Genomic DNA, 12,167 nt, shown 5'->3' with positions numbered 1-12,167 from the left:
CAGCTTCTAGGCCAAACTTTGAGTATATTCTGAAATGATTTAAAGTACAGTGATAACTAGGGCTTTATCTCTTTAAATTAATTCAGATAACACGATTTTTATTTGATCATATATAAAATGCATATTAAAATTTAATAGGCCCTGCCTGTGAATGAATGAGTTGTAAGTGCTTGAAATGCTCAGCCTCATTCCAGAAGCAATATTATGCATGGATACGTTTCTGATTATGTATTTATCTCATGAGGAGATATGCAGAACAGCCTCTAAAAGGTAAGAGGTTTAAATGGAACATATTATGAAGTGAACACTAAATCTGAAAATAATATATAAAATACTTTCCCTAAAATTAGAAGCAGATTGATATGGATTACCTTATATAATCTTTCTAGAACTGTAAAATAAAGTATACTACTCAGATATAATATTTTGTTTTGACTTTAGTATACCTTGTTGAATAACTGAACCCTAATAATTCCTTGGTGGGAGAGAACCATGTTTATAAGAATCTTGCCTTTTTTGATAATCCAGTTCACATTTTGAATTTCTCTGTCATTGCTGGGATGTTAGTACAACTGTTTTCCATTGTGTAATGATGAAAGCAAAACTTTATCCTGAACATACTTTACTCTAGGGATAAATATGTTAATAGTTTCAAATTTTTAAAAACTTAATGTTCCAGTTTTCTTGAAATTAATTTTAAAGGTGCTTCTAAGTAAATGATATATTTTTCCACTGAAAACTGGTAGTGATTGAGGAAATGTTTTCTTACAAAAAATTTTATTCCAGAATGCTGTAAATCTCCTCCCATGAGAACCTAAAGATGCACATATACACAATAGTATCTATATATGAACAGATAAAACACACAATTTTTGAGAAAACTGTTTCCAGTTTTCCATATATGTGTGTGCTTGTGTATGTGTTTAACTCCTAAATTACTACTATTTTTTTACTGAAACATCTGTTAGCATGAGGTGCATGTTAACAAATGGTCATTCACCCTATAAACAAAAAATTCTCAATATTACAGTTGTGGAGAATGACTTGAAATATAATACTTCGGCCAAAGCTGCCAAAGTAAAAGTTAGGAAAGTTATATTTTATCCATGCCAATTTTTATTTTACATTGTATTTGCAATGTTAGAAAACTACATATTAAAAAACTGGTAATTGTCGCATTGTTTGGAATTTACCTTTCCTTCTCCTTCCTGACTATGGATAGTTGGGGGATAGCATGAATCATCCAAATGTATGGCTAGTTTGTTTTGGTTTGTCTTTTTTTTTTAATTAAAAATAATATTTCATGAGCTAAAGTCTCATTTTTACTACACATTTTGCCATTGTGTTTGCCTGTGTTGCAATCCTCATTTACCCACTTGTTGCAATTTTCTATCAGGTCTCAGTAGAATTTGAGAATTTTTAAGATTTGACCCACCATATTCCAGCTACTGACATACCTGGTCTCTACAAATAGCCATTGGATGTTAGTGCACAGAGCTCTTGAATACAGGGTCCTTTATGTTGCAGGACCTTGCTGGTGACTGGCACTTGCCTTTTTGTTAGAAAGAATTTCCAAGGTAATGCTGTAGGATCTGGCTGAGAAATCTATAGCCAGTCCAGCCTTCTTACGTGGTCACACTTTGTTGCATTTGTTTGTTTTTATGTGCAAGAGCTTATCTTTTAGTCACAAAATTGTCATATTATTGGATAGAAAGTGCCCTAGGTAGAAGCTTCTGGGAAATAAGAACTCTCAGTGAAATCATTTGCTTTATTTTGAATTTCCCTGGTAATGGCTGAGATTTGACTCATTATTTTTCCAACATTTAGTACAATATGTCCTGTTGACCCTGTGATTGAACTAAGTGGGTTTCTTGCTGAATAGTAGCTGTTCCCAAGAAAGCTACGCCATTTCTCTAGCAGCAATAAACAGAGAATGTTAGGAGAGGAAAAACTGTTTTCTTGCCTTTTATTTTGAAAGAGTGCTGGAATTCGATTTGCCCGTAATTATGTCAGACAAACTTATTTTAACTAGTAAATAGATAATTTTCTGCTTAATTAAGTGGAAGTAACATGAAAGTCTATATAACAGAGAGAAAAATACTGTGAGTTTTTCCATCAGTGAAGGATATCTGAAGTACTTTTTAACTTGGAGCAGTACATTTCAGAAAGAATCTTGAGAGAGACCAGAATTTCAGAAAGAAAGAGATTGGAGGGACTTTTGAGGGTCCAGAAAGCTTAATCATGTGAAAAAAATAAGTAAATAAATAAGCTAAATATCATTAGTTTCAAGATGAAAAACACAAACTATAACATCATAAGTGATCTCCAATCTTACAAAGGCTGTAAGAAGATAATGTTTGCATTTCTCCAGAAGACAAAAAAGGGCCCTAACAATTGCAGGGGAGAGGAAAATATATTTTGGTTTTAGACTAGAAAATAATATTTAAAATTCAAGTTACCCCATAATAGAATGGTAAACTTGGAAACATTGGACCCTTACTCCCAGAAAGCTTAGTAGCTGTCTGTGGAATTCTTCTCTAAAGGTCCCTTGGTCCTTTATTCTGAAGTTTACTATTTTGCTCCTCAATGGTTCCAAAATCTCATTATAGATATCAGTTGTAAAATTAGGCTGCAAAATAAAGACGGGTGATTTGACTCAAATTTTAAAAAGTCGTTCTTGCTCTTTGACATATAGTGGAGTTTAACTTATTACTAATGTCCTTTATACACTTTCTGCCCCTTCCTTCCTTTTAATTTCCTTCTCTCAACCTTCTTGCTACCCTCGGTGTATCTTTGTTTTGATGCTCAGGTGAAATAGCTACATTAGACTCTGCTCCTCAAAGATTATCTTTCTTATATAAAGCAGTAGTCTAATAGTTCACATTTTTAAAAATTCCTACCTGAAGCCCTATGTTGTTATATAATAAACTTTATACTTCATACCTCTCAAAATAAGACATGACCAGCCAGCATTAACCACCATTCCTATCAGCATAAAAGAACTTTACAACGGGAATGCCTATTTCAGGGAATGTCAGTAGTAAATTTGCAAGTGACCAGTTTCGGGCAGTTTCTCATATCACACCGGTGTTTAACAGAGTTTCTACCCATGTGCAAATTATAGAAAACACACCTTGCAGGTAATCAAAAGAACCATGAAGAATAGCTTTTAATTTGATCATATCTTTAATATTTAAAAGGGGCTTCCTAGCTACATAAATTTATAATCAAGATTAGAGTGTCTCAAAATTACTTAGGTGTTTTGTGGATACACATTGAAGACTTTGGATAGATATATCAAAAACATCTGTATACACTGTATAGTAGTTACCCAAAGGGAACAGAGTCAGAGAGAGTGAGGGAACTTTTCGCCATATACTATCATACATTTAAAATTTTTGAATCAGATGTGTAGGTTTCATTTAAAGAAAAGAAACATGGAATTTTAGAAAGTGCTTTTAGTCAATACTATATTATTCAGTAAAAAGGCAGAAAACCTAATTATGATATACTTTCTATTTCTAATGCTAGTAAGTCTACCTTTATGGTCTTACATTTATACTTACGTATATTTAGACGTAGCTTGCCAAAGATAAAGAAGTATCTTCATTGATAAACAAACCAGTAATAGACACAAAGTATATTTCACTTTTAATTAAAAATAGAAATCCACATGAAAATTATGAAATGACTATTTATAATATAAGAAGGGAACTTTTCACACTGAAGTTAAATATTTCACTGCTCCTAGTATAGTATAACCATTCTTCCATTTCCAAAATTAAAAAGAAACCAAATAACAGTTGACTTTATAGAAATGAAATTAACACACAATTAATTATAAAATTAACACATGTTCTTCTCTGCGTACTAAACAAGAATACAATAAGATTTAACAGTTAAACCTAACAACGCCTGCTATGAGAATTAAATTAATTCCCCTTCAGCAGAAAACTTTTATTATAGATGTTAGTCTTTCTACTTAAAAGCATCCTTTTGGACTCAGTCAAAGAAACCTCAACTTCAGTAAGTATTGAATTTAAAAGCTAAGTATATAAGAACTAAACTATTCTTCTAGGACATGCACATCAATCTTTATTATTATATATAGTCCTGAAACAACTACGGTGTGAAAATGCACTCCCAGGCAAACACTGAATTCCTAAAAAATATGCTAAACATTGAATTTCTAAAGCTACATAGGAATTTGGCTTCTGGTTCAAATTAGAGCTCATATTAAATATTTTGGTAATTTCTGTTCCAATGTTCTTCACAATATTGAATAATTGTCATTTGTGATATAAAATCTGAGCCAAACTCTGAATTTAATTGAAAAAAATTGCCATAAAGAGTATGAGGAGGAAAAAAAAAAAGGTTTCAGTGACAAGACACCCTTCATGAAATCACCTTTTTACGTGCTTATAAACTGATTTGGCATAAGTCTTTTAAACAGTGAGGAAACCAAAACTGAGACTGAAGATGTTTTCATTAGTTTAGCCTGTCAGAATTCCGCAAATTAGAATCATTTTGTTTTAAGGTTGTTACCACTTAAGAGAAAGCCATTATCCCTCTTTCCTAGTCATCAGTATTTCGGCTGTTAGCTGGGAAGTGCTTTGCACTCTTGCTGTCAGCACTTTCTCCCACTGCTTTGCCTCAAAATTCAGGCCAATAATTCAGGGTTGAAGAACTCGGTCCCATCTCCATGGAGTCATGTGCCTTTCCTTTCAGTTGCCTGGGCACAGTTTATTTGTAGCTTGGAAGGTCAAGAACTGAGGGCATCAAACAATTGTAGTCTTTTAGATATCGTACTGAAAATTACTTTTTGTGCTAGTTGGAACTACGGGACATATTAGTAATTATAAGTTTGTCCATTCTTTCCTTATTTTAAAATCTTGTTTTACAGAATATTCAGTCTTAGAACTAATTTCTGTGTCCTTTATTTTAAAGTCATTTTAAATGAATTCCATCAGTTTAAATAACCTGCTTTTTAAATGAAATTTCATTTAAAATTACTGTTTGAGGTAAAAGATACTGGTCGTAACTGACATTATTATTAAACTCTTAAACCTGGGAGGAATAAAGCCTCTAAGCCAACACAGATTGGAAGTATTAATTTAATAGAGTAATCATAATTCTTTACTCCTCATAGAAAAAGAATTTTGTCCTTACATCATTTCTTATGTACAAACTTTATCAATGTATTTTTTAAAACTGATATTAAGTACTGTTGTTACTGAGAATTTAATGGGGTACCCATAAAAACACTTTGAGCTTCCTGGTCTATCTCTAAAAATTACTATTTTAGATTGGCCCTGTAACATTAATGCAAATTAACAGATTAAAGAAGCAATTTAACTGAAATGAGTATTTCCTAATTTTTAGCACTTAACGTTTTTGAACTATTCTAAGAAAGAGTAAAGCTATAATCTTAAGACAAGCATGTGCTATAATAACTAGTAGTCTTCAATATTCACATGTCATTTAGCAAATTAAAATGAGAAATGAACTCTCTCACTAATGCTCTGCTCTACCATTTATAAAGCAATATTAGGAAAAATTGACAGAGTTTTGCTACAATTGCTGTATGTATTTTTTTCTAAAAATTTCTGTGTACGTGTATGTGTGTAAACATCATGTTTGATCATAAATTTCCGGGTGGGGAAAACTTGTTTGTGTTATGATCAATGGTCTGATCATAACGACAGTGAGCTCATCCCTGTCATGTGTTAGCCTGCCTTGTTCAGTTTCATTGAATCTTTGTTTCAGAGTTTGCATGTGGTGCTCATTTTAGTGGCCACTGCTCTTGACACTGTAAATAATACCTTATGATCTTTTCTACTCTATCCTGAAATTATATACTAGAATGGGTGGCATTGGAAGACATAATGACTATGGTCTTTTTGATTTTTGATTATTATTTTGATTCCAACATAATATCTGACTTTGGTCTTGATAAAAGGCCTTCTGTCTTTATCATCCTGATACATATTCTTAAATTCAAGAGATAATAAAAGAACTATGTTTGGATTTCATTTCATACTAATTTCTTTTTTAAAATATGAAGTATCAACAAGCCTTTTCTGCCAACTATCAGATCTGATCTTTCATTTATCAGAGGTTGGCAGTTTGGCACTTACGGCTATTAGGGTCTTGGTTGTTCTAAAATAATAATTATTGGTGTACACAAATTTGCACTGAGTACAAAACATAATAAACATGTGGCCAGTACTTTGTACATGTTCTGGTTTACATCCAAACATTACCTTAAGCAAATTCTGTTCTAAATGCTTATGTATTAGCATATTAGAAATAATAAAATGTGTTTTTCACAGGATGTGTAGATAGAAAGATCAAGCAGAGATGCATTATATGGTTACTTGACCTCAATATGTGTTGATACGTGTTTTATGGCCATCGCACTTAATCTTTTTTCATAACACTTTGCATGACCCTGATTATTAAATATGGCTTAAATATAAGATTTGAATGAACCCTGAATGAACTGTCTGGTGGGGTGGTGAATTTCTTTGTAGAGACTGCCCCGGTCAAGTTCCTCCGAGTGCAGCACAGTTGATAACCCTCTGCCAGGAGAAGGAGAGGAGGCAGAGGCCGAGCCTGTAAACTCAGATGAGCCAGACGCCTGCTTCACAGATGGTAAGAAAAAAGAACGCAGTTAGCATCTGTTAATTAGCGTTTGTGTTTTATCTTAAAACCTCATATAAAGGGGTTGTTTAGTAAAAAGCCAGAAGACTCCATTCCATGCCAATCCAGCTGTTTCTCTATGACCAAAAGCAAGTCATTGGGCTTCTCAGGCTTCCGTCTCTCCGTGTAAAGTACTGTACGAACGATGATCTGCAATGACAGTGTGTCAGACTTAAGGCTCTCTGACAACTAAGGGTGTTCCTGCTGCTCATTCAGACCCTTGATTCACGTTCCCAGCCCCATGGACCCACTAGGATACACCCTAAGGGACAGACGCTACTCCTGTTGTCCTTCCCATCGAAAGCTGAAGGCACTCACTACCTCTCGCTGCCCCCTTCGCTACTGGCTCCAGGTTCTTCCTCTGTTTTCCGAGGCCACCCTGCGCCTTCGCTCCTGCACATCTCCGAGGGCTCTGAGTTTCACTGTCTGTTTCTTTTAGCCACTCTTTGTATGAACATCCCTTAAATAATGAAGTCCCCCCACATTTTGATGCCTGGTTATCTTCTTTTCTTATTCTCTGGCCCCCAGGGGTTTCATCCATGTCCGTAGCTTGAACGATCATTTCTGGGTTGTTGACTCTTAAACGATTACCTTTACCCCTGAACATACTCTTGAGTTCCAGATCTGCCTACAACTCCCCCTTGGTTCTCTCTACCTGTTGCTTTTTGGCATCTCAAGTCTGTTAAGTTTAAAATAAACTTTAGTGGGTTCTCCCACATATAATCTACCCTTGCTTCTTATCTTGAACTCACTCAGTGATGCCATGATCCATCCTGCCTCTCAAGGTGAAGACTTCGAGTCAGCCCTAACCTCTTCCTTCTTAGCCACGGTTGATTATAGAAACCACAAGCTGACCAGAACCGGGCACAGGCCCCAAGTCCTCCAGGGGATTATGATGTGCACTAAAAGTTAAGAGCCATTGGTCTGTAGAATAAACCCGAAGTCCTCAAGTCGGTGTGTAAAGCCCTGTGCATATGGCCTCCCTCTAATCTCCCTGACAGCAGCGCTTTTCATTCCTTTTCACTTTCTGCTTCACTGACCTTCTTACGACTCCTGAAATGCTGGGGGGATTTTATTCATAGTAGTAACTTTGAACTTGACCCAGGAAAGAATGCAGTACTTCCTAAGCAAGAGTTGTGACACCCAAGTAAAAACACAATTCTAAAGTTTTAAATTCCTAGATGCCTCATCTGTAGCATGGATATAACAATCACATCCATGTTATAGGAATACTGGGGATATTAAATGAGATAATACTTATAAATAAATTAGTACAGTGCCTGTCTTCTTCTACTTTCCTTATTGCTTTTGAAGCATTTTTCCAACAACCTCACAGAGAAGCTATAATAACATTGATGCTCATGATTCAGTTTCCACTCCTGGGATTACCCTCAGCATTGTTATTTTTTGTAGAAATGATTAACTTGCTTGATTCTCCAGGATTTCCTCAACCAGCCTCCTGTAGCACTCATGCAGTAAACAAAATGACTGGCAAAAAAAGGTATCTTCAAAATACAACAGGTGCATGAATTTCTTTGAATACAAGCCAGATCTCATTTTATGTGAGAGGCAAATAAGTTTGACACCCTATTTGTAGAAATTTTGTGTTTGCTGAAACTAGTACCATAAGCAAAATACAAAGACTTTCCTTGAGAAGTGTTCCTGTTAAAGGCATTTAAGAATTTCGTCAGTTATTGCCCGTTTCTCAATAAATTGTTTGGCACCAGGCAAACTTAAATTTGTGCAGATCCACTGTGATTTCCTCTATCCATTCTATGAATGACCCTAACTTAAAATTATAGGATAACTAAAAACAACTTGGGCTTATCAAACAAATTATGGCTTGAAATCAGAAAAGAGCATTAGAAAAACTTAAACTCTCTCTAGAAAGTATTAATGCTCAGCTATTTCTAACCATAAGTGCTATGTTACTTACAAAGTTTACTTTAGTCCTGCAAAACACCAATGAAAATGCTTATATGATCACTTCGAGATTTTTCATAACTTCTAAATTAAGTCTAGCATATAGGAAATACTATAAGTAATGATTCTATAGCATCTTACTACACTGATGGACAGAGACTGTAATGGGGTACATGGTGGGGACTTGACAATAGGGAGAGTCTAGTAACCATAATGTTCATGTAACTATACATTAATAATACCAAAAGAAAAAGAAAAAAAAATTTGTTCACTGCATAAACAATTCACTGTGTGTGTTGGTGGGAAAAAAAAAAGAAATACTATGGAAACACATTTTCAAATGAACTTTGGCTTTGACCACTGAAAGTATCCTGAGAGCAAAAGTTGCAGTTATGCAAGCTGTGTAAGTTCTGGAGATCTAGTGCACGATGATGTGACTGTAGTTGACAATGCCGTATGTTATGCTTAAAATGTGCTACGAAGGTAGATCATAGGTGTTGTCACCACAGACACACAAAAAGAAGAAACTGTTGACTGTGTGGTGATGGCTATGTTACATAGCTTGAATTGATCATTCTTTCATTCACTAACAATCCTTAAACACCTCCTGTATTCCAGGCCCAGGGCTGAACACTGTAGAGAAATAGAGCAGTGAAAAAAAACAATGTTCCTCGTCCATATAAATGTGTGAATACGTAGGAGGTAAGATAAGTGATACATGCTATGGACAAGTGAAGTAAAAATGGGAATATTCAGGTTGAGGGGTAGGAACCTACTGTCAGATAAATAGAGTGGTCAGAGAAGGCCTTTCTAAAAAGGTATCTTTTGATTGGAGACCTGAAGAAAATTGAAGTGGGTCTTACAAATATATGAAGAAAGAGTACTTTGGGTAGAATAATAAAGGCTCATGCCTTGAAGTGGGGATGTGCACAACCTTTGAGGGAAACCAAGGGGCCAGTATGAATAGAAAAGATTAAGAGATCTGAAGAGTTGGTTAAAGTCAAGGTATAAGATGCAGTAGAGGCCAGGTCATAAGAGCTTTGAAGGACATTATAAGCATCTCATTTAAGTCTCACAACATGTTATTTTAAAAGTAAATGGGTGGGTAGCAAGGGTGGGAGCTGGGAAACCTCTTGGATGTTACTCCAGGAACCTGGGGGGTGCTGATGGAAGCTCAGACCCCTGTGGTTGTATGGGGAGGGTGAGAGTACGAGGTTCTGAGTGTATTTTGAAGTTAAAGATGAAGGGATTTCCTGATGGAATGGATATCAGGTGGGAAAGAAAGAAGAGTCAAAATGACTCCAGAAACTGGAAATACGTGGTTCCTATGTGAAAACTTCAAAATCACTTGGCTTTGCAGGGTGGGAAATTGGGAACTTATTCACTTACACTGAAAATGACTCAGCAATTCAGGATTGGTCCACAAGAGCTGAGAACACCACTAGGCCTCCAGAGATTTTTGCTACCTGCAAGGCAGCAGGAAAATCAAAGAGTGAGTTAAGTCAGAGTAGTTGTGTGTTCAGGGAAGATGAATTGCTAAAATGATGTTCCTTGTCTCACACCCCTTGATCCTTTTGGACTTCATAACTGCCACTTTACTAGTGCGCATCTTGTTCCTCTCCTTCCCCCGTTTCTCCTCCCTTTACACTGCGTCTCACTTTAGTTCAGTTCCCTTAAATTTGTAAGTCAAGACTCCAGGCCCCTTCTCTGCATCTGGCCCTGTTCTTCACTCTCCTTAATTCTGCATGTCTTGGCAACCTGTATAATTATGAACATGATATGACTCTTTGATTCTGTTTGATTTTATATTGTACTCCTTTTATTTTTTTATGGAGTATAGTTGATATACAATATTACATTGATTTCAAGTATATGACCCAGTGGTTCAGCAGTTACACACCTTATTCAATCCTCCCCCACCCCCACCAGTGCAGTTACTATCTGTCAGCATAGGACGATGTTACAGAATCATTGGCTACATTCTCCCTGCTGTACCATGATCCCTGTGACCAACTTACATTATGATTGGGATTTTTGTGCCCCTTCGTCCCCCTCCCCTTCCCCCATGGTAACCACCAGTCACTTCTTAGTGTCTGTGAGTCTACTGCTATTTTGTTCACCTTGTTTTGTTTTTCTATTCCACAAACAAGTGAAATCATATAGTATTTGTCTTTCTCTTTCTGCCTTATTCCACTTAGCATAATACCCTGTAGGTCTATCCATGTTGTTGCAAGTGGCAGGATTTCTTTATTTTTTATGGCTGAATAATATTCCATTGTGTATATGTACCGAATCTTCTTTATCTCTCCATCTTTTGGTGGACACTTTGCTTGCTTCCATATCTTGGCTATTGTAAATAATGTGGCAATAAACATAGAGGTGCATATATCTTTTCAAACCAGAGATTTTGTTTTCTGTGGGTAAATTCCTAGAAGAAATCAGCTGGTATTTCTATTTTTAGTTTTTTGAGGAACCCGCATACTGCTTTCCACAGGGGCTGCCCCAGTTTACATTCCCACCAACCATGTAGGAGGGTTCCCATTTCTCCACATCCTCACCCACACTTGTCATGTCTTGTCTTTTGGATAGTGGCCACTCTGACTGACATGAGGTGGTATCTCACTGTGGTTTTGGTTTGCATTCCCTGATGATTAGCGACGTGGAGCAGCTTTTCATGTGCCTGTTGGCCATCTGTATTTCTTCTTTGGATAAATGTCTGTTCAGGTCCTCTGCCCATTTTTTTAATCGAGTTTTTTTGGTTTTTTTTGGTGTTGAGGCATATGAGTTCTTTATATACTTTGAATGTTAACCCTTATCAGATAATATTCTCCCATATTGTAGGTTGCCTTTTTGTTCTGTTGTGTCCTCCTTTGAGATTATACAATTAGTAAATTCCACAATCAGGATATGTGAGGATACCTTCTTTTCCTTAAAGTAATGTATTCTCTGTTAATTGTATATAGGGGAAGTCAACTCAGTTTCCCCTACAAATGGTCTGAATTCATCAACTTCCTATAAAATAACTAATAACTAATTCTAACTTCTAATAACACAGTAACCAACTCCTTTGTGCCTATTTCTGTCTCTTTTGGGGAAAGAAAGTGAGGACAAAACACTTGTTTTAGAGGATTGGGAACGTTTTAAGAAGTGGTTAAAAAAGAAGACTTACTTTCCTGATAAATTCTTACATAATTATACTGATCATGCTATTATATTTTTATTAATGGGAGTCTAGCTTGGAAGAGAGGTCAGGGGTTTCTTTTATATTTGAGAACCTTGGTTTAACATGATGAAACCCAACAGAGACTTTAGGTAATGCCTCACAAGAGCAAATTAATGAAACAACCCAAAAGAAATAGCATTAACCCACAGGGACCCATTAAAATGTTTGAGATGTTCTCTGTTATGTTTACATTTGATTAATAGTTCTTTTTAAAAAAGAAGGTATGATAACATTGCTAACCAGCTAGGTCGGAAATCTACTGGGATATGCCTTTGCATAAAAGCCAGCCAGGTAGTTGAGCACTCCCACCTCAAAATAA

At 35.8% G+C, this 12,167-nt stretch overlaps 1 protein-coding gene and 1 long non-coding RNA gene across 5 annotated transcripts in view; one reads left to right on the top strand and one right to left on the bottom strand.

The window, feature by feature from the left end:
• The window catches only part of LOC118967941 (uncharacterized), a 93,348-nt gene that overhangs the window by 14,698 nt on the left and 66,483 nt on the right, over window positions 1-12,167 (bottom strand). The gene's annotated exons all lie outside the window — the stretch shown is intronic.
• SCN9A (sodium voltage-gated channel alpha subunit 9) overlaps window positions 1-12,167 on the top strand; it is a 144,148-nt gene that overhangs the window by 102,721 nt on the left and 29,260 nt on the right. For all 4 annotated transcript variants that reach the window (XM_073241600.1, XM_073241598.1, XM_073241599.1 and 1 more), the window contains one exon: window positions 6,534-6,654. In XM_073241600.1, the coding sequence (XP_073097701.1) occupies window positions 6,534-6,654 (121 nt within the window). The remainder of the gene's footprint in view (window positions 1-6,533; window positions 6,655-12,167) is intronic.

The sequence above is a fragment of the Manis javanica genome, chromosome 7 (assembly GCF_040802235.1).
Source record: "Manis javanica isolate MJ-LG chromosome 7, MJ_LKY, whole genome shotgun sequence".
Classification (NCBI taxonomy): domain Eukaryota; kingdom Metazoa; phylum Chordata; class Mammalia; order Pholidota; family Manidae; genus Manis; species Manis javanica.
This window is presented reverse-complemented; position numbering and strand designations above follow the sequence as displayed.